The 23,818-nt window shown below is 42.8% G+C and overlaps 1 protein-coding gene across 1 annotated transcript in view; it reads left to right on the top strand.

The window, feature by feature from the left end:
- The first annotated feature begins 1,666 nt into the window (after positions 1-1,666).
- ADAMTS5 (ADAM metallopeptidase with thrombospondin type 1 motif 5) overlaps positions 1,667-23,818 on the top strand; it is a 53,858-nt gene continuing 31,706 nt past the window's right edge. Inside the window, exons 1-2 of the mRNA XM_002716775.5 lie at positions 1,667-4,820; positions 16,971-17,103. Of these exons, the coding sequence (XP_002716821.2) occupies positions 3,714-4,820; positions 16,971-17,103 (1,240 nt within the window). The 5' untranslated portion in view covers positions 1,667-3,713. The remainder of the gene's footprint in view (positions 4,821-16,970; positions 17,104-23,818) is intronic.

Consider the following 23,818-nt stretch of genomic DNA (forward strand, 5'->3'; position numbering starts at 1 on the left):
ATATAGACAAATAAAACTGTCACATATGATGATGGAGTAATGGAGTAGTAAGCAATTACTCCACCTAGACGTGATTGTGAGTCTATATTTTTTCTATGTTAAAAATAAAATAAAAATGTTGGCCACTTTAACTTGATTTAAATGACTGTCTTTGACATACAGGCATTATTTTTTTTTTCCTGAACATAGAATCTCATCCTAATCCTCTAAAATATCACCAGGTTAGCTTCCTAAAGAGTCCATATTACTTCCCAGAAAAATTTATACTCAAGAAGAAATTTTCTGAATATATAAGAATGCATTCATTATATTTATAAGCTCTAATTAATTCCTTTTCTCATAAATATATGTTCTAATGTGATACACACTTTGGGAACTTTGTTTCTATTCTGTTCTTCAATTTATTTATTTATTTATTTATTTATTTATTTATTTTGACAGGCAGAGTGCACAGTGAGAAAGAGAGACAGAGAGAAAGGTCTTCCTTTGCTGTTGGTTCACCCTCCAATGGTTGCCGCGGCCGGCGCTGATCCGATGGCAGGAGCCAGGCACTTATCCTGGTCTCCCATGGGTACAGGGTCCAAGTACTTGGGCCATCCTCCACTGCACTCCCTGGCCACAGCAGAGAGCTGGCCTGGAAGAGGGGCAACAGGGACAGAATCCGGTGCCCCAACCGGGACTAGAACCCAACCCGGTGTGCTGGCCCGCAAGGCAGAGGATTAGCTTAGTGAGCCGCGGCGCCGGCCTTCTTCAATATATTTATAAATATTTGAATATCTGAGTGGAAATGTCATTCTGCAATTTAACTTTAAAGGTATAAAAATCAGATTCATGTGAGATGTGCAGTGTTTGGGGAAGAGGAAAAAAACTTCATTAAGAAGAAAATTCAGTTGGAGTTTTCTCAAATTTTAGATATATAATCAATAAAAAGAATTATAATTTATTAATTTAATAGCAGTCACCTAAAATGTTTGTCTATCAAATGACCCTTTTATATTAACAGTTATGAAACCATTAAATTTACTGGACCAAGGCTGTTTTATAGATATTGATTTGTATCAAATATTGGATTCTTTTTCACTGGAACTGGTAAAAAAAAATTAAATAAAGTTCGCTATCTGTAGGCGCAATGGAATGACCACTAGAGAGAGCATATGGTCAGCGTAGGCTAGAGGGCTTCTGGCAGAACGGACCACACTGCTGAAACACAGATTATCTTCCTTCCAGCCCTGACCCAGCCAGCTGGTGACACTGCCCTCAGGCAACCAGCCACTGAGAGACCAGGAGGCTATGGAATTTAGAAGCCGCGGTCTACAGCAACAGCAACTTCCTTCATGACTTATGGATATCAAAACCTATCAGGGGCTGGTTGGATGTTCCTGGGTGTCCCGTGATCACTTAATTTATAAATGAGAATGCAACCTCAGGTCAGTTTCATTCCGCCTCTCATTAGATGATTCCAGAGTGGATTCTAGGCACAGAGCAAGCATGGGTGGGGAGTTCTGGAATCTTCTCCCTCCACCTGCCCTGCAGACTGCACACCAGTCCTGGATGCTCAGGTGGACTCCCAGACACAGTAATTGGCTTGGTGACCACTGGGGGCTCCAACTAGCCTCTACACCACCACTTAAGTTAAAAGTAATAGAAACTTTATGCTGGGGTCATTGTTCCCTGGAGGCCTTGGTGAATTAGCCTGAAGAATGATTGGCAGCATGAGGGCTCTGGGCCCTACAGCAATGGATCCTGTAGCAATTACTAGGTAGGGATTAGAAAGCCATTGGTTGACGTTTCCGACTTTCCTCTTAGAATTGATAGAGGACCCAAAAGGAAGTCTACAATGAGTTGCAGTAACAAAAGTGACGATGGCAGCTGCTCCCTAATAAGCAGGGATACTCCTCCACTGAAAGTCAGTCTTTCCCCAGAAAGGAATTTCTGAGGATGACAGTAAGGCCAGGCCTATGGCATTGAGTGGAGTCTTTAGGAGAGGTGTGGTAAAAGCAAATATGGGGACGTATCATTTAATTAGCATTTAAGAATGAAAAAATAGAAAGTGTGAGCACAAATTAATCTTAAAAAAAGCTCAGCTGAATCTCCTTCAAGAATTAACTCCTTCCTATCCTGCCTTCTAAAGCAAAGGAAGTTGCTCTGGGATTAAGGACAGACGGTGGGCACCGGTGCTAAGCACCCAGGAGAGAGGGGCGTTCGCCAGTCTCACACAAAGCCGGGAGTTCCCAGGCCGCCAGCGGCCCTGCCCGCGACACCACAGCGGCGAGCCAGGAAGTGCCCATGTCTGTCCAGCTGTCCTGCCGCTCAGCTGGTGGCCGGCAGAAGTTAGTCACCCGGAGCCCGAAGCCGGCGGCCGTCGGAGCGCAGACCGGCCGCGGAAGGGCGCGGGAGGGACCTGGGTACCGGGACGGCCGGGAGAAGCGAAAGGAGCGCGGGGGCGAGGGGACGCGGTGGGGACGCTGGGCGCCTTTTGCCGGTGGGCGAGCGGTGCTGGGTCTGCAGGGGCCGGGGCGCACGGGCGCGCCAAGGGGAAACACTTACAGCGGGAACTTCCCACCGAGGGCCAGAAAAGCAGGCAGGGAGAGACTTGAAATGTCCCAATAACTTTAAAAACACACCAAAACACTCCTTCAGGAGATGAGGTAAGCGGGGTTAGCCAACTCCGATTGGTTGTGAAATATCAGACAGACCCGGAGCTGCTGTGGCTTTAAATGAGGCCAAGGAAATCTTCTGTTTTTCTTGCCCCAATACTTTTTCCCCTCGCTCTCGCTCCCTCCCTCTCGCTAGCCGGGTCCCGGTCCCTTCCTCCTTCCTGGTCTCCCTTTCCTCGATCAGCCTCCCCCTCCGCCCCTGCCCTCCCCCATCCGATTAGGCGCGGAGCGGGAAGGGTGGGAGCGGTGGGGGAAGCTCTCCCTTTAAGAGGCAGCGTGCAGTGACGAATTGTTGAAATTGCCATTGCAGGATGGCATGCCGCTATAAATTCATTGTTCCACCTCCTCGCATCTTCACAGCGCTCGCAGCAGCCGACTGGGGATGACCGCGGGCAGGAAGGCACCGCAGACCAGGGGACCCCGACGCGCCACCCGCACCGGCTCGCCGCAGGCCGCCCCCTGCGATTTTGTCTTAATTTTTATGGCTTTTCCTCCTCTCTTTCTCCCCTTCCTCCTGGTTCCAGCAGAGCCGAGGAAACCCACAAAATAAGAAAGCAAGTGGGCCCCGGAGCTCGGAACCTCTGCAGCCGGCGGGGACCGAGCGGCCAGGGGGCGGCGGCGAGGCGGCGCGCACCAGTTGCCGGCCCGGTGCGCGGTACCCTCCTTACTTTTCCTGGTGCAAGGAACCTGGCAGCATTGGACTTTTTGTTTGTTTGCTTGTTTCCTCTCCTTTCCACGTATTTGCTGAATCTCCATCACCTGACTTTTTTCTCTCTTCCTTTTTTTTTTACCCCCCATTTTTTTTTTTTTTCCGGAGCTGCAATCCAAACATTTTTCCAAACCAACAAAGAAAAGTTCGCACGCTGGCACCGCGGCCCGGACAGGCAGGCGCTGCTGCCGGTCCCCCCACCCTCCGACACTTGAGTCAACCTTGGGAGCAAGTGTGTGTGTGTGTGTGTGTGTGTGCCCCCACTCCCCGCCCCGGTAACTTCCCTAGCGAATAACAAATACCCATAAGGTCCCGGTCACGCAGCCCCTCCCCGCGGGCAGCGCACTATGCTGCTCTGGTGGGCGTCCTTGCTGCTGTGCGCGTTCCGCTTGTCCCTGGCCGCAGCCGGCACCGCCGCGGCACCTGCCCAGGATAAAGCCGGGCAGCCTCGGGCTGCTGCAGCGGCCGCCCAGCCCCGCCGGCGGCAGGGGGAGGAGGCGCAGGAGCGGACCGAGCCTCCCCGCCATCCGCAGCCGCTGGCGCCTCAGCGCCGGAGCAGTGGGCTCGTGCGGAACATCGACCAGCTCTACTCGGGCGGCGGCAAGGTGGGCTACCTCGTCTACGCGGGCGGCCGGAGATTCCTCCTGGACCTGGAGCGGGATGGTTCGGTGGGCGCTGCTGGCTTCGTGCCCGCAGGAGGCGGGCTGAGCGCACCGCGGCGCCACCGGGACCACTGCTTCTACAGGGGCACGGTGGACGGCAGCTCCCGCTCCCTGGCCGTCTTTGACCTCTGCGGCGGTCTGGAGGGTTTCTTCGCGGTCAAGCACGCGCGCTACACCCTGAAGCCTCTGCTGCGAGGGCCCTGGACCGAGGCGGAGGCTGAGCGAGTGTACGGGGATGAGTCCGCACGGATCTTGCACGTCTACACCCGCGAGGGTTTCAGCTTCGAGGCCTTGCCGCCGCGCGCCAGCTGCGAGACTCCGGCTTCCCCGCCGGGGCCCCGCGAGCGCCCTCCGGCGCACCTCAGCCCTGCCCGACGCGCAGCGCTGGCCCCGCAGCTCACGGACCTGTCGGCTCTCCCGCCGGCCGCCGACGGACCTGGACCACAGACGTGGTGGCGGCGGCGGCGCCGCTCCATCTCCCGGTCCCGCCAGGTGGAGCTGCTCCTGGTGGCTGACTCGACCATGGCGCGGATGTACGGCCGTGGCCTGCACCACTACCTGCTGACCCTGGCCTCCATCGCCAACCGGTTGTACAGCCACGCCAGCATCGAGAACCACATCCGCCTGGCCGTGGTGAAGGTGGTGGTGCTGGGCGACAAGGACAAGAGCCTGGAGGTGAGCAAGAACGCGGCCACCACGCTCAAGAACTTCTGCAAGTGGCAGCACCAGCACAACCAGCTGGGCGACGACCATGAGGAGCACTACGACGCGGCCATCCTGTTTACTCGGGAGGTAGGTCCAGCAGGGGTGGGTGCTCCCAGACAGCGAGGAGGAGGTAGGTGACTGTTTTGCTGGTAGCTTTGCTTCTCCCGCTAACCGTCCCTCCGCTGTGGATTCGCATAACTAACCGCTCCTGCAGGACACCCCGCCACGCTCCTACTCTGCTCCTGTGTGCACATTAGCCCCAGCAGCAGTGCCTGGCTCAATGGCGACTCGACCTACCTAGGCAGTCAGTCAGCAGTCATGCTGGGCATTACCCAGTCTGAGGTGTGGTGGCGCAGGTGCATAAGCATGGCTGAAACCTTTAGGGAGTTCAATGGGAAGAGGGAGATGCGACATTGCCTGTGAAACCTTTCCAGTGAGACCTGAAATATCACTTTGTCCAACCTAACAGAAGGGGCTCGGTGATTCAGCCCTGGTGGTCACTTTCATCTGATGCCCTTCCTTCCTGAATGTCCCCCTGTCTTCTTACTTGAACCTTTTCTGCAACGCAAGTAGAGGGCAGACTTTCCAAAGGACTCCTTGTCCAATCACGCTTCCTAATGGAATTCTCATAGGTCCGCCTTGGAATGCTGAGAAGGAAAGAATGTGGGAGGGTAAGGAGGATCTACCCAATCGGTGAGGAGGACAAACCGGGGAGCCTCCTAACTCCCTCCTAGCAGGCCAGCCCTCCCACAGCACTGCGCGCACCAACTCCGAAGCCAGAGGAAGGGTACCATCGTGCTGGCATGACGTTGGTCTTGGAGGAGCATAAGTCCCAGTGCAGATCTGGGCAAAGAGTCAAGAAGCCAGGGGAAAGGAATGTTTTCCCAGGGTTTCCCCCTTCTTAGGGAGCAAGATGGTAACAGGAAAGGAAAGAAACAGATCTCTGTAAGACCAGAGACTCAGGGAGGAACACAGTGTCTGTCGACACAGTCATTTGTCCGCTGGGGTGGTGTGACATTTAGACAAAAAGCCTGGGGCCTGGTTTGCCTCAGTTTTCACAACTCTCCTCTGATTTGGCACTTTTAAGTTGTGCCTCTCAGATGCCTGGTAAGAAGGGACTTTTAAAGCTCATTCTTGACGTGTTTGAACTCCATCCAGATGAGATGAAGGATTACTGAAGGGATTATGTAAAATCATGGTATGAAATGGAGCAAAGAGAACAGGGATAGGAAATTAGATGATGAATTGAAGGAAACTTCAGGATTACACAGCTTCACTACCTAATTCTGCTATTTTTACTAAGGCACCTCTGGTATGAAGGGAAAGTGTTGATAAATTTGGAGTAGAGAAACACTTGTGGTTCACGGGGGTAGACATGAATGTAAGCCACATGTAAACAAAGGCACTGCAGGGCAACAGTGTAGGGAGGTCCAGTTAGCACACAGTGCTGTGCACAATGGAAAATCTCGCTGAGCGAGCCTCTGGAAGCCAACCTTTAATTCCTCTGTGCAACATTGGTCTTTGAAATGGTAGAGCATTCATTTTGTAGCCTTCCGTATGAAGTGAAGTAAGCTCTCCTGTAAAACTATCCAGTTTTTATTTGGTTTCCAAGTCGTTTTTAACATTTTTTGTAAGCAACTTTCCATGTCTGGGTTTCCTTGCTTTGCTGCATCCCAAGAGGCTGCCAAGAAAGAGGCTTTGGAGAATTTATGGAAGGAGACTCTCTAAAGAAAGAGGAAGAAATGCTTTTCTAGGCACACTCTTCCAAAGAGTAGGTCATTTTAAGAGCTCGCTTTCGTTTTGGAATACAAATGTGCATTCCATACTTTTAACACAAATGAAAATGAACAAAAGGACCATCACTTCTTACCTCTTGCCCCAATAATCTTCCAAATTGTTAAAAAAGGAAACTATTCAGTGTCCCTTTGCTTGTTCTGAATTTCTTTTCTGTTTGGGGAGTTACCAATTTCTACTTTGCAAAATCTGAAACTTAGTACTTTTTTCTAAAAGGTTTGTTGATTTATTTGAAAGGCAGAGTTGCATAGAGAGGCAGAGAGAGATCTTTCCACCTGCTGGTTCACTCCCCCAATGACCACAATGGCAGGGCTGTGCCAGAATGAAGCCAGGAGCCAGGAGCTTCTTCCGGTCTCCCACGTGGTTAGAGGGGTCTAGGCACTTGAGCCATTTTCCGCTGCTTTTCTCAGGTGCATTAGTGGGACTAGAGTGGAGAACCCAGGACTCAAACTGGTGCCCATATGGGATGCCGGCATTGTAGGCGGTGGCTTTATCAGCTATGCCACAATGTCCAGCCCCCAAACTTGGTACATTTTAAATAGAAAAAAGCAAAGGAGAAATAAATGAGCAGTCTGTATTAATTATAATAAGTATTATAATAACATATGCTTCTCAAACTAGTCTACACATGGAAAATATTTCACATGGGCCCTGCGTAGCCTGCTTGCCAAGCAGAAGCACACTTTTAGCAAAGCAAATCTTGTTTATTGGCTGGTTGGTCCTCTAGTATTGACATCTCACTTCATGAGAACTGAATATTAGAAAAATGTGGGGATATAATTTAAAAGAGTGCTATTAATTTGGGAATGAGAAAAATACTCCAAGACTTTTATGTAGCATTCATTTGAGACTATTTCAAAATGTGAAGTTAATCTCTGCCTAACACTTTGAAAAGTGAAAGTCTATAGGAAAGGTGATCTGAGCTATTCTATCTCATGGAAATCAGATATCTTGAGGTCTAACGCAGAATTTTCATGGCTGTTTCTTTTTATTTATTTGTTTGTTTATCTATTTGAAAGAGTTACAGAGAAGCAGAGGCAGAGAGAGAGGTCTGTCTTCTGTCCCCTGGTTCACTCCCCAAATGGCCGCAAAGGCCAGAGCTGGGCTGATCCCAAGCCAGGAGCCAGGAGCTTCTTCTGGTCTCTCATGTGGATGCAGGGGTTCAAGGACTTGGGCCATCTTCCACTGCTTTCAAGGCATATTAGCAGGGAGCTAGATTGGAAGCTGAGCAGCCAGGACTAGAACCAGTGCCCATATGGGATGCCGGCACTGCAGGTGGAGGCTTTTACCAGCTACACCACAGTGCCAGCCAGCCCCGGCTATTTCTTTTTCAATGAGAAATACCCAGAGCTGGCCCAGGATTTTACTTTTACAACTCTGTTTTGAAAGTAAGAAGCACGTTGCTTAGCAACCAGACGCCAAGCCATCAAATGCATGTTTTGATGGGCTCTGAGTCCTGTTCCAATTTTGTGTCCAGATGTCTTCTCCTAAATTGCTTGTTTTTCAGGCATGAAGCAAATGTGTGAGGATATGTTTTCCACTCCTGTTTACTAGCTGTGGCCACCTTGAACATTATGTCTGGAAGTCAGCAGAGTAGTGTTAATAATTCATCTATCAAACTAGCACATTGCACTGTCAGGACTGCACCCCAGCACTTTGGCACTGTTCTCATTAGAAAACTTAGCATCAGTCAACTTTCTGGCGTAGATGCCCTTTTCATTGTGGAATAGCACTTATGCTGGAATTCACATGACTTCTGCCACCAAACAGTAGAAATCTGATCTGCCCAGGAGTTAATTTTGCTTTCCAGAATACTTTCTTTGTAGCTGACTTCCTCTTTTGTTGTAAAGTAATTTATTTAAAGACAAACCCTGAAGTTCATTGTGTAGACTGTTCACTTTTTTTGAGAAACAAGGCCTACCTGCTTGATAATGAAATTGGAAATTGCTTAATTGCCTACCACCGCACAGCAGTGATCAAAGTGTTACTTGTTCATGGATTAAAAGCAATGGATTGGACTGGAACTATCTAAGGACTGTGTAATATAAAAGGCTCATTCACTTTCATTAAATACCAATATGCATGTTAATAGGCTGCTGTCTCTCAGTTGAAATCTTTCTTTTGCGTTCTGCCTGATGATTCTGGGGTTGCAACTCCACACAGCATTTCTCCATTACCATCGAGTCCCTTGTTAGCAATAGGGGGTGCTAGAAGGAGAACAGAGGCTTGGACAAGGGCAAAGAAAATACTTTATCTTATTGGCTTGCTGAGTGGAGTCAATCACATATTTGAGTTTAAATCTCATTGAAGGCCAAGGGTAAACCTTTATCAAGGAATCATAGCCCATAGGTTAATCTTAATCAATAAAATGCTAAATAACTCATAACAGAGAGACTCATGGCAGAATGAGCAGCTCTAGTTGATATTTTTTAAGTAAATTACGAAGAATATTCAGAAAAATCAGAAGTCTATTACAGACAACACACCAACACACATGGGAATCTATTGTGTTGTGTTTCTCACATTTAGCACATGCACCTCCCATGTGTGAGACACTCATTTCAGCAGCTGATGGTAGCAAAATGTAAAATATCTGCTCCGTGCCCACTGGGCTTGGCACTGCAGAGGGGAAGCAAATTCATGTGTAAATCACTGTAAAGTTAGGAAAACCAATAAATGCTCTGAGCTGTAAAAAAAAATGTGAAATGGGAGGAAAAAGGGATTCTGCCTATGGATCTTTATACTGTTCTCATTGAAAAATAAGAGTTGGCACTTGAAGGGTTGATAGGTTTGATTTAGGTTTCTCTGCTGTCCATGGCCATAAATCAGTTTATAGTTAATCCTTTCAACAATCTGTAGCCATCACTTCATTATTTCCTTTTGGTAGATTAAAATGTTCATGTAAAGACAGAGATACTCTTCTTACACTAATAGTTGACAGATGGCAGAAAGCCAAGGTAGTCCTGTCTAGTTGTTCCCTATACTAAAAATGTTATAATTAACTTACTCAAACATCCAGTGTTCCTCATAGGTGGAGAGAGATTCAGAGATTGTTTTTTTAGAGTCTTTTTTCTAGAAAGTGGACAAGGAAATGGATATTTGTTGTACAGCATGATGGTTTCATGATAGATTAATTGAAGTCAGTTATAACCAGAATGTAGAAGACATTATACATCATGTCTATAAGCCTGCTGGACCACCATAAGAAAGTACCATAGAATGGGTGACTTGGACAACAGAAATTATTTCTCACCAATCCAGGGACTGGAAAACCCAAGACCAAGATTCCAAGCAATTCAGTTTCTTGTGAGGGTTCTTTCTCCTAGCTTGTATACAGCCACCTTCTCGATATATGTTCAAAAGACCTTTTCCTCCTGTGTGGTATGTGCCTGGGGTAGGGGAAGGGATGTAAAAGGGCAGAGAGAGAGAGAGAGAGAGAGAGAAAGAGAAGTCTGATTATCACCTCTTAAAAGGGCATTAATCATATCTACTCAGGGCCTCACCCTTCTGACTTCATTTAACCTTCCTTAACTCTTTATAGACAGTTTCCAAACGTAGTCACATAAGGGGTTAAGGCTTGAATTTATGAATTTGGGGAGGACATATTTTAGTAGTGGCACCATGCTAGGAAGTTTCTATTGCAAATTACATGCTTTGGGAATAAATGGAAAGAACTTTAGTAAGAAAAGAGCAATGACCAAAGATGTGTTCTGAAATGAGCCTTCTGTTGTAAGTAGATGGGCTGGATTCTGGAGAGCCTTTGCAGAATATTTCAGTAATCATGAAAAGGAGGCTGGATGTAGTCCAAATGAAAGCAGTTGCATTAGAAATTAAGAATCTTGGATTGAGTCAAGAAATGTTTAAAAGAGATTGGTGTGAAGTAATCCTTACTAGCAGAAGAAATACTTTGGTGTACGATTTAGGGGTCAAATATTCATAACATATGCAGGAAATAGCGGACAGGACAGAGCAAGAAAGTAAGGTGCAGGCAGGAAGAGGTGAATGTGGAAGAGTGAAGGAATGTTAACAAGATCTGTGCTGTAAGAAGGTAACTGACCACAACCTATAGATAGGGAAGTTATAGGAAGCAAAGGACCCAGTTAGAAGTCCAGGCAGGAAGGATTAATGGAAGGAATGAGAAACAGTAGACAACTACATTGATGCATATACAGTGACCTATGAGATGTAGCAAATGCGTGAGAGAATCATATTAACAATGTCACCAGGGTTCTTATGCAGCAATGGCTTTGTCTTGTTTTCTGGAATGCACATTTGCACTGCATTTTTATATATTTATGTATTTATTTTTACTTGAAAGAGTTATACAGAGGGAGATGGAGAAGCAGAGGGAAAGAGATATCTTCCATCCGCTGGTTCACTCCCCAATTGGCCGCAATGGTCGGAGCTGCACCGATCCAAGGCCAGGAGCCAGAAGCTTCCTCCAAGTCTCCCATGTGGGTGCAGGGGCCCAAGCACCTGGGCCGTCTTATAATGCTTTCCCAGGCCATAGCAGAGAGCTGGATCATAAGTGGAGCAGCCAGGACTCAAACTGGTACCCATATGGGATGCCAGCACAGCAGGCAGCAGCTTTACCTGCCAAGCCACAGCACTGGCCCCTACAGTGCATTTTTTATGGTTATAATGCTTCTAAGTGATAAGCATACCCTAGAAATTAAGATGCTGCTGTTCTTTGTTACATAAAAGAATGTGCTTGCCTAAGTGTATATTGTGACTATATAACATAAGATGAATGTCAAGAATAACCTGTAGGATGATTTACTAATACCATGATGATGTAAGTTCAGGAATTGCAGTATTTAGATATAGATTGGAACTCTAATGGAATATAGATATTCCACTTATTTGAGTATAAATTGGAATTTAGTGTGTCCAAGCTGATGATCTGGGGCTTTTATTTTCCCAAGCATCAATTCTTTTTGATCTCCAAAGTGACTGTTTTTATTAATACCAGCATATGATCGGCTAGAACGAGCCCTAGACCTAGTGCATAATCCTTATGTTAATGATGACAAGACATCGTCTCAAAGCCTGTAAGTGGTATATGCAATGATTCTTATTAGTAGAGTTAGCATTAAAAAGCAGCCAGCCTTCCATTCCCATTCTCCAAAATGACTGTAGTAAGCATCTACTTCCCCTCCATCTCCAACTTGTTCCATGTCTTCTTCCCCTTTTTCTCACCTTATATTTTTCAGATAAAAATGTCCTATCTTGGGGTTCTGAAAGCAGACTCTCTTTCCAGCTGGTCTCCTATCCAACAAATCCTATTCTCCAAACAGAACCTGTCTTTTACTATTCCATGATTTTCCCACTCCACTTTCCTTGTTAGAATTCCTGTTTCTCTGGGGCTGGCATTGTGGCACAGCAGGTTAAGCTATTGCCTGCAACACTGACATCCCAGGTAAGCACCAGTTGGAGTCCCAGCTGCTCTGCTCACAGTTCAGCTCCCTGCTATTTCACCTGGAAAAACAGTGGAAGATGACCACAGTACTTGGACCCCTGTCACTCAAGTGGAAGACCAGAATGCAGTTCCAGGCTGCTGGCTTTGGCCTGGCCCAGTGCCACAGCCCCAGCCATTGTGGACATCTTGAGCAGGGAACCAGAGAATGGAAGATATCTCTTTCTTTCTCTGTCTCTCCCTCTCTCTCTGTAACACTTCCTTTCAAAAAATAAATTAATTAAAAAAAATAAAAAAGAGTTCCTGTTCCTCCCAGACTTTCATATCCAGTCATTTCTTTGGAGACTTTTCTGGGTTTCCCTTAAAAAGAGTTCATCAGTCCCTCCTGTATGCTCTGTCAACAATGTGTTCAAAAAAGCACATCATAATTTATTTCCTTGTGAACCTACCTGTGCTATATCATGATGTTTCTTAGGGTCAGGATAAGAACTTATTTGTTTCCTGCAATGCTAGCACTTATCACTGTATCAGCAGACAATCATTGTTTGAGGAGTAAATAACCTGCATCCCTTGGCCCTTAATATAGCTGTGCTCTGCATGTTCATGAGGTGTTATCCAGTTTGTTTCCAGAATCATGGATAAACTTTGTATATGAAGATATTTTAAAATATTCATGGTAAAATTGATTTAAAAGATCAGTAAGTCTGAGTGCAAAAATTATTTGAAATGCATACATACTCTTTACCTAGTAAGCAATGAACTCTTTGAAGACCTCTCATTACATGAGTCATTGTATCAGTTCACTTAACAATTCTGATTCATGTACTCTCTGTTGAAGACCAAAATCAAAAACCCCATGATTGAGAATTGCTGTATAGCAAGCCAGACATATGATGCCTCAAGAACAGAACAGGCATGTGAGGGTGAGTGTGAGTACATGTGCATCTGTAAAATACCTATGACTAAAAGAGGCACTGAACCAGACCACTTGTTCCATCACTAATCTCTCTTCAGTAAGTATCGTTCAGACAGATGGGGAGACATTTTACACCAAGTTATAACCTATTTTAGGCCCTTCCCTTGAACTCCCTGCTTGCCCTCATCAGGATGTACATGTAGAACCAGAAGGTGCTGTTACTTAACTCCTGTACCAGGTTTTCTTAACTTTAACTTCTGCAGCTGTGATAGTATCTGCTTTCTATCTTCAGCGATGTCTGTTGCTTGTAGCTCCTTCCTCCAGCATACATAGGCTGCAAGGACACCAATCCGTGAATCAAGGCAAGAAATCTGCATCTCCTGTGATTTGTCCCATGTTGCACATTATTCTTTTTTTTAAAAGATTTATTTATTTATTTGAAAGGCAGAGTTACAGAGAAAGAGAGGGAGGGAGAGATCAAGAGAAAGATCTTCCATCCATTGATTCACTTCTTAAATGGCCACAATTGACAGAGCTGGGCCAGTAGGGAGCCAGGAGCCTGGAGCTCTTCCGGATATCCCACTTGGGTAGAGGGACCTAAGTACTTGGGCAAGCTTCTTGCTGCTTTCCCAGGTGCGCTAACAGAGAGCTGCATCAGAAGTGGAGCAGATGGAACTTGAACGTGGGCCCGTATGGGATGCAGGCCCCTTAGGCAGCATCTTTACCCACGACGCCACAGTGCAGACCCCTAAACATTATTCTCCACTTATCACTGACAACTGGAGCTTCTGAAATCATATTATCTTCTGGGTATGTGCTTCTCAAGGCAGGCTACTTTGCTGGTTCCCTTTCCTCCTCCTTGTTCCCAAGTATAGGTCTCGGATACTACTCATAATTCTGGATTCCATGCTAAATCACAAGCTTTGTCATATTCATAGTCTTCTGAAAGGTCTCATTTGGTAAGTAGTCACAATGTCAACTACTTCCTATCAAATCTGTACTGATGTTGTAGACTTTCTCAATATCTTGTTATTTATTTTTGAGAGGCAGCAAGACAAACAGAGAGAGACAGATAGGGGGTGCAGGGGAGGAAAGAGAGAGGAAGGGAGAGAGGGGGAGCATAAAAGTGAGCACTATCATCCCCCCCAAATTCTTACATAACAGCTGAGATCACAGCTGGGCCAGGCCAAATCGAAGAGCCTAGAGTACTATCCAGACCTTCCTTGTGGATGGCAAGAACCCAGGTACTTAAATGATCACTTCTGCCTCCCAAGGTCCCAAGCTAGAATCAGGAGCTGGAAGTGTGAATCAAACCCAGGCACTTCAATGTGAGATGCGGGCGTCTGAACTGATAATCAGCTGCTGGGCTCAGTGTCTGCTCCCTCATATATCTTTGTTAGATGTCATGTCGCAGTCTTGTATCCTTGTCAATGCCACTCCCCTAGACCACCAGTTAAATCTCTGCATACTCTTGCAGCCCTTACTCTACTAAATCTCTTTGCAATGTCCCACACACAACTGTGACATAAAAAGAGCCATCTTGCATAAAAAGAGCCATCTTCAATTATGACACTTCAATTACGACAGTGATGATTACCTTCAGATCCATGTTACACAAGTAAGAAATTCTTGTTGGTACCACTTTTAACTGATTCAACTCCTATGTAGATACAGTATGGGATCCACATGTAATCAATATCTCCTACTTACAAATCTCTCTCTCTCTCTCTCTCTCTCTCTCTCTCTCTGTCTTTCTGTCTCTATCTCTCTCAATCTCTCATCTGTCATGTGTCCGGTATTGGCCCAAAGTATTCTTACACCTGAATTAAAATGTTTTCTGAAAATCTTATACACTTCAAATAAAGCTTTACCTATAAATGCTATTACACATTATCACCAAAAAAATAGAGATGAGTGTGATATGTTGTAATTTTAATAAGTTGATACATAGATAGTTTTAATGCATTAAGATAGAAATTGGTTCACAAATAAATTTAGAGGCTCACTGTAAATCCTGAAAGTGGGACTATATTGCTAAGCTTTGAAATCATGTGCGTGAAATAGAAAGGGTGCCAGTTTACATAATTACAGCTATAGAAATATGGAGTGTGACTGTATGGTCAAAGGGTTTTGTCAGTGTGTTAAAAAAAAAAAAACACAAGTGCTTCTGTTCATAATTTTGTCACTTGCACACATTTTCATGGCAAAGGGCCAAAAGCATTTAATACAACTTAAGGATAACAAGGAAGTTTGAAGGCCTCTAATGAGCAGTTGATTAACAGTAAACAGAAAGATGTTATGATTCCAGTTTAAATTCTATTCGAGCATGAGGGTCATTTCCTTTTGCTGTAGGTCTTCCTCCAAGCTTATTAGTGAAGGAGTATGAAAGAAATTTTAATTCTTCAATTATATTATTTGAAGATAATTAACTCTGAATTATGAAGATAAATACAAAGGTTGGCTTAAAAATGTATGTGTTTAGACATAACCTGTAGTGTCTAGTGACTCATTTAAGCTATGATGGGTTTTAATCCTAGAACTACTAAAATGTTGGTGGAAGAGGAAGGGGAATTAAAAATGTATTGGACTGTATTATTATCTCAAAGGCTGATTATTATGCAAAAGCATGTTCCAGTTTCAATTTTAAAAACTACTAATTTGTTCTCAACAACTGTAATTTGGGATCCCACAGGATGACATACAAGGAGATGCAGGGAGAATTTGGAAGGCTATTGTTGGTTCGGTGCCTTGATTCACCAGGCCACTTGGCTGAGATTTCCTCTGTCTGAAGCTACAATAACATGGTGGCCACACTGTAATTCATCACAGCTGGGAGTTCATAATACACAGAACACAATAAGAACCTGGAAATGTACTAAAGAGAAGAGAATAGGGTACATCTTTTCACAGTTCTTCACCTTAGTTGAATTTTTATATAGCAAACTAGGGAAGGAGCTGAAGAGTTATTGGCATTGAGTGTGGCACTGTTTATGTAGTAGCACTGTCTTGCACTTGTCAAGATAGTGACAAATTGAACTAACTTAGCCATGTAATTGTTGAGCTGCTATCATAAGCTAAACATTGTAGTCATTGGAAATACAAAGATAATTGTAATGGAAATGGTACTTATTAATTCAACTGTCAGTCTTCTCTCATAGTAATTAATGTCTTTCTAAATCTTTTCCTTCTGCAGTTATTGACTTATGGACCATTAGGAGTATTGCAAATGGACACACTGTCAATTAGTTTTCATTGAAAATAATATAAAACAAAAGAAATTCTAACATTTATTAATATCCTAATAGCACTTAAAGAGAAAGCTTATCATTACAAATCCATCATGTCAAAATTTGTGACTCATGTTTTTTTCTTTATGCTTCATATTTTAAGGATTGGTGATCTATCTTTCATCTAAATTGATGATGTTTTTGGTTAGTGGGATGTGCTATACAACTTCACATCAGAAAAATGCATATACTCACTTACATACCCATAATACACTACATATAATTTCTGAGGATTGATGAGCTATAGTAAATGCTATCGGTAAGACTGCACACATTTATAAGATGGAAACCTATGAAATTGCAACTTGATTTGGAAATTAAGAAATGATCTCTCAAAGAATTACACTTCTGGGCTAAAATGTAGTTTTCTGTCGAAAAAGCTGATACATCCATATTCTGTTGCAAGTGTGGTTGTAGTCTGCATCTGTGATTGAAACAAATTTTTTGGTCTGGCTTCTGATGAATTTAGCATGAATTTGGACCAGAATGTGAGGAGTTTCCTAAATATGCCCATATGTGATCCTTGACATACATGTATACATTACAGCTTTTTTAAGGCCCTGGCTGCTATTGTAACGGACAAGCTACAGTCCTAAAACATCTTTTCAGCACAATTGAGTTTCATTATCCTTCTGTGTTTTTGGTCCCAGAGTATCACAAAAGAGTAGCTGCCTTGAGTTTGTCTTTGGAACATTTCCAAAGCTGAACAGGTGATACCATAAACCTACTCCCGTCTTGCCGTTTGGGGTGAGCAAGCGGCTTTACATGGTGCCTCCTTCTGGATGTAAATTGATTTTAATGATTTCTTTCTTTCTCTTGGGCAGGATTTATGTGGGCATCATTCATGTGACACCCTGGGAATGGCAGACGTTGGGACCATATGTTCTCCGGAGCGCAGCTGTGCCGTGATTGAAGATGATGGCCTCCACGCCGCTTTCACCGTGGCTCACGAAATTGGTATGCAGCGCCTTTTCTCTTCCCTCGCCAAATCAAACACTTGGAACAGCTGCAACAGGAACCAAAATACTTGGCAATTAATTCCAGATTTCTCCCGGTTCATATGTACCGCTGGGGATTAAATTTGTTTATATTTGCACTTTTAGGGTTAACTAATATGGGAGAGGGAAGGCAAAGTCAGCAGCACAGTAGATGTTTCCTTCTGTCAGTGTCATTTAGAAGTGGAAGAGACATTTGCTACTGCTACTGTCTGCTTCCTTTTTAAGGATTGCTAAATAGCTCCTAGACAAAATGTGTCATGTCGCTTTTAGACGTTGTTCAAGGTGGTGTTGACTCATCCAAGGTGAATCTGTTTGTACAGAAAGTTAACATGCTGTACTCCACTGTGAGTAATAATTCTAAGTTCCTAGTAAAGGTAATCTTTCACTTATGATACATGTTCTTGTTTAGTCCTTATGTAGTGAGACAGATGAAACCAATCCCGGTGCTTTAAATGTCACTTACCAAATTTATTTCTTAGAAGAAACACATAAATCCTACAGCCGTAAATTTGGTGCTAATAAAACTATCCACAGAATAAGGAATGTATGCTTCCTTATCATTGACCTGGGCTGCCAGGTATGTGAGAAATTGGCTTAGTACGTAGGACTATATGGTTAGAACTAGACACATCTAAGCCTAATTCTTACAAAAGTACTTTCTAGTTGTGTCTCGTGGGTCTGATTATTTAAAGTCTCTAAGCTTCAGTTTTCATATCTTCACTATAGGGATAACAGGTCCTAGTTCATGGAGTTGTGTTAAGGATCTACACAACACTGGGTAGGGCATAGTTACTCTGTGTTATTTACATGGCCGTGTACTTCTCTTTTGCTGTTTAAATAGTTCACTTCCTTTTTAAATCTACTTATCACCTCAGCATCATCTTTTGGAGTCAAAGCATCCTTGATAATTATTATACTTGGTTTATAAGATAATTTTAGTCTTATTTAAAATTGAAACGAACTTTTAAATGGCAATTCAAACTTTCTTTCAAATTCCTTGTAGGCAGAGAATTTTAAACTGTGTATTTTCTTTGAGGAGTTAAAAATAATTTCTGATCCAAGGTATAATCACATAGATAAATTTCAATTCTTAAGTATTAATTATGACATTAATATTCCTGATTAATACCCTTCTTAACATATACGTAAGAAAATAAAATTTAAATAACATCAGTAATACAAGCATTACTGATAATAATTCAATTCAATACTTTGTTAACTGGGCATCTTTGCCTTTGAGAGCCAAGAGCCAAGATGGAGTCCCAGACCTGTCCCTGTGTCCTCTTTGTTATCCCAAAGTCAAACACTTTGAATGCCTTTCTTCCCTATATGGTGCCCTAATAACGAGGTGTGACTCTCTCACGCGTGCATTGGAAGAGCTGGTGTCCTTGTAAAAGCATATGTCACTTGAACCGCAGGTTAGGGATTATATCTGCATGTGTCTCTCCCCCCACCTATTAAAATACCTGATACAAATATAGCCTGATATAAAATGATAGTCAATATTCGCTACACTTCTGGGTATGTGCGTGAGTGAAAGAAACAGACGAGCTGTCCAAGGCAACAGTCTGATTCTGCAGCAGAAAGTAAGAGGATTTGGTCTAAATACTCCAAAGGGCTGTAGTTAAGCAGAAAAATTTAAATAGTGTGCTGGGCATTAATCACCATTATTCAGAGTGAATGGAATCCCAACAGAGTGGTGCTACATATCTGGGAAGGCAAAGGCTGGTAAGTTCCAGACCAGGAGGGAAACGATGGGGAATAAGCAAGTGTTGAATTTTAGCACCATCATGCACAGGGTTTTGAGTGCTAAATCCCAATCTCCAAAAGATGCGATTGCACATTCCTTTTTTTTTTAACTTTTATTTAATGAATATAAATTTCCAAAGTACAGCTTATGGATCACAATGGCTTCCCCCCCCATAACGTCCCTCCCACCCGCAACCCTCCCCTTTCCCACTCCCTCTCCCCTTCCATTCACATCAAGATTCATTTTCGATTCTCTTTATATACAGAAGATCAGTTTAGCATACATTAAATAAAGATTTCAACAGTTTGCTCCCACACAGAAACATAAAGTGAAAAATACTGTTTGAGTACTAGTTATAGCATTAAATCTCAATGTACAGCACACTAAGGACAGAGCTCCTACATGAGGAGCAAGTGCACAGTGACTCCTGTTGTTGACTTAACAAATTGACACTCTTGCTTATGGCATCAGTAATCACCCTAGGCTCTTGTCATCGATTGCACATTCCTTCAAAGAAGGGTTGTTTCTTTCTGTCCTCTCCTCTGGTCTCTCACATTGAGAGCATTTTGAAGTTTCTCATGTATAATCCTGTGGCAATGAACACAGCTTCTTCAGAGCTGCTATGACTTTCAAACCAGCTAGACTGCAAGGAAGGACCCTCCAGCATAACTTCTCAGCACTCCTGAATTGCTAAGCCAAGGGTCTTTGCTGTAAAGTTGCACCAATCTGAGACATGGCAAGCTAGATGCTGGTGAGAACAAATGTGACATTAAAGCTATGAGTATCCAAGTGTAGAAGAGGATCCTTTCTTAAAAGGACAAGGGTATTGGACACAGATGTACAAGAGAACAGTGTAGAAGTAATGCATGCTCCCATGAGGAATCTTTAAAAATTCATGAAAAATGCATATATGAAAATGTTATGCACATATTTCAAAATTTTTTACACAAAAATACATTTAGACTTTAATTTTTTATGAAATTTTTGAAGTACATGCAAAATCAAATGCTCGTGTGTTCACTTTAATTTTTTGGTTGAACCATATCAGTTTCCTTCTTTTAAATTCTGTGTAACTCATTCTCCATCACTTAAGCACTACTTGCTTGATTTCTCTTTTTACATTATACATGGTCTAAGCTGCAATATTTAAGGTCAAGATGTGGGAGGATGAGGAATCAGTTCCCCTTATGTAAAGCAATTTGGCTTTAATTCATTTTTTTCTCACTGCTTTACTCTTTGGTTTTGCTTTTTGCCTAAATATTATGAACATGTGTTACAAAATATCACCTGAGTCTTCTCTCTTTAGCCAGTTAGATCTTGCATACTGTAGTTCACTACTCTGTTTCCAGTGTTTTATTTTTGGATTGCTTTATGAAGCTATCAGCCCAAGCTAACCACACTCTAGATTCTAATTCTAACTTGACTTTTTTATGCAATCTTCCGTCTTCCCTTCCATTAGATATTTGTTACTTTCATAAGTGGAATTTACATGTACAGGCCATGTAAAGTGACAAAAACAATGTTTTGGAACCTGTTTCCAGAGTGTTCTGAATTTCCTTAAACCATATTCCACAGTATGCATTTCCTTCATGCCGCGTAAATGTATCGCTGTGCTCAAAACATAAGCTGGGCCGGCGCCGCCATAGCTCAATAGGCTAATCCTCCGCCTGCGGCGCCGGCACACCGGGTTCTAGTCCCGGTTGGGGTGCCGGATTCTGTCCCAGTTGCCCCTCTTCCATTCCAGCTCTCTGCTGTGGCCTGGGAAGGCAGTGGAGGATGGCCCAAGTGCTTGGGCCCTGCACCCGCATGGGAGACCAGGAGAAGCACCTGGCTCCTGGCCATTGGGGGGTGAACCAACGGCAAAAAGGAAGACCTTTCTCTCTGTCTCTCTCTCACTGTCCACTCTGCCTGTCATAAAAAAAAAAAAAAAAAAAAAAAAAAAAAAATAAGCTGGGAGAAAATTCTCAGGCCCATCTCAGATTTTTTCTACTTTATTTCTTCTGTAAACAGCTAAAGGATATATTTGATTAAGAATAGCATTTTCATTGGTTGATGTGCAAGTTTTCATGGGAGTACCCAAGTGCTTTCATTTTTCCACATAAATTGAATCAAAATTTCTTTTTTTTTTCCTTTTGCTCCCTGCACCTAAAAAGCTCCTACATGGAGAACTGATGTGTAAGATAAGTAGAGGCAAAACTGAAGTCTCTATGTGACACCATTTCTAGATACAGGATTAAATTACTCAAAATCATAAGGGCATGGGTTAAACAGACAGTTCCGAGAAATTACTCTTTTCATGTATTACGTGTAAGCATAACACTTCTCTATTTCTACTAATTCTTTAAAAAAGTGAGATTTTTGGAAGTATATAGTCAAGTGATGACAATGTAGGCTACTGAAAGATGATGCTAATAGATGTTGAATTGCTTTCCTCCTTGCTTTAATAGATGCATGCAAACTTTGATTATATTGTTAGGGCATTTCAAGCACTCAGAAAATACAGTCCCCATTCATGTGCCTTGAGTTGGAGGCAGGAATGTATTTACAGCCATTTACAACCCAAATGTGAACTTCAGACATTTCAGTTAATTTGAGTTTACATTTTGCGTTTGTATTTTTAACTTGTCAATTTTTTATTATCAACTTGTAATAAAGATTTCACCTGCTGCACACATGGTTATTAGAAACATAATTTTATTGATGTAGGGCCAGCTTTCCATACTCTAGGGGGAACAATCATTTTATTTAGATTAATGAAATCCATAATTTGCAAACACGCCAAAGCTTTGCTTTATTGTAGTTAATTATAAAATGTGCTAAGTGAATTTCTGCAGAATGAAAGACTGCAGTGTGCTTCCTAGGCTAAAGTCCGGCAGCTTAAACAAGCCAAGACCCTATATTCAGTTGTGACTTAGGAAGTGGTCGAGACACAACAGCAGGACTGCCTGTGTTTTGCTGTGGTTACAGGCTGTTCTCTGGTTGTGCTGATCTTCGTGTGACTCTGCTCCCATAGATGATTAGATTAAAAAGGCCATGTTTTGAAAAGCTGCTGAGGCCCTCAAAGCACCATAGACCAAAGCCAAATGCACAGAATCAGATGTCCAGACTGGCTGTGAGATGTGAGGTCAGAGGAAGCTGGGATTAAACTTGGTATTTACCCACAAACTCATGGCTTTAATCAACATGAACTGAGCATGTTTTTTTTTTTTTTTTTTTCTTTCCAGCGTGGAGCAATACCACACTAAGCCTTACTTGGCCTCCAGATGGAAAGAGGGAATATAGGACTTTGCTCTATGTCTGGCATCATTGAGAGATTTAGTGTTTATTGTCAGTTTTTCTTTTTTTTTTAAATCAGATTTTAATTCTTGTTTCTCTAGGGGAAAATTTTCCTCCCCTCCCAAAGGAAGTTGTTTAATAACATCAAAGTGTATTAAAACTACTGAAGACTAGCATATGAATAAGTAAAAGTATAACAGTCTTAGAATATTGATGAGGACAGTGAAGTTAGCTAACAGTTACTAATCCTTTCAAAAATACCAAGCGTATGTTCTAAACACTTTGTATCTTTTACATCATTTGAACCTCACAAAGTGCCATGGGATAAGAACTATTTATAGATCAACCAAGAGAAGAAGAAACCAGCACACCAAGAAGTTTCTAAACCTAAGGTTAGCAATTAATACATTCCTATGGTAAAATTTAAACCCAACTCATTTAGCTCCAGAGCCCAAGATTTCTTTCATGGCCTTTAATTGCTTTTCAGATAATATTCAGTTTGGAGGATATAACCCTGAATTGACTCAAAAGCATATTGACCCTGCTAGTGAATGAAGTGAAAAAAAAAGTTTTCTTCCTTCCAAATGACATAATTGGTACCACATTTACCATTCATATTTATTGTTTTGTAAGGAGACTTTATCACTTCTCCATAAGGAATAGATGCTTGAGTAGACATGTACAGCCTGATTACTGGAGTTCATGACTCTTCTCTTCAGTGATCCTAGATTCTGATCCCATGTAAGCTGTTGACTCACTTTTCAACCCTGGCAAGACTGTCTTCCACCTCCATAATCCCAGCTGGAAAATGAGGTAAAATAAAAACATGACTTCATTAAGAAACAGATGCTTCATCCATGCAGTGCGTTCCCAAGTAAACACATTACAGAGCTGCTTGTAACATTTTTTAGAATGTGGTGCTGTGTCCCCTTGACCATTGGTCACTTTGGAATCAGGAGACAAGACTGTGAAATTCTGTTTAACTTGCACACCAAAGTTTAGAAAAACAAGCGATTTCCTTCCTAAAGTTAATGTTCTAAGTCATACTGAAGAGTACAGTAATACCTAAGTTGAATTAGAAGCTGAACCAATACTTGCCTGTGGAGGAAATATGTCTATTTTATCACAGATTTTCTTTCTAATATTAGATTCACTTGTAAATTTAAGGAGGCCACACATTCTTCCATATTGGGAATATCAAAGATAAAATTTTAAATGAAATAGCACCTATATGTCAATCTTAAAGAGAATTATCACACTAGAAGCATTATCAGGTAACTGTTCCCCATTTCTGTGTTAACATTATCACTCAGACTCTTGAGTGTATACACATTGCTGAGACATAATTTACCATTAAATTCATTTGGTTAGTGTTGTTCAGACAAACTCCATCCTGGTGTTACTTGGTGAAAAGGGCACTCATTAACAGGACAGTTGTATTTATGACATCACTTAATATCTGTCAAGAATATACCAACATTTTCTACAAAAGCACCTACAATTTACAATTTGACTTTTACTAATGATTATAGTTAGCAAATGAATACAGTCCTGAGGGGGGCATTCCTTGGGAAAACACTCCTGGCTCAGACAATTATATTATTCTTGAAATTTCACTCTGGCTTCTGTCCCTCTCTCTCCTCTTTTT

This window comes from Oryctolagus cuniculus, chromosome 4 (genome assembly GCF_964237555.1).
Source record: "Oryctolagus cuniculus chromosome 4, mOryCun1.1, whole genome shotgun sequence".
Taxonomy (NCBI): domain Eukaryota; kingdom Metazoa; phylum Chordata; class Mammalia; order Lagomorpha; family Leporidae; genus Oryctolagus; species Oryctolagus cuniculus.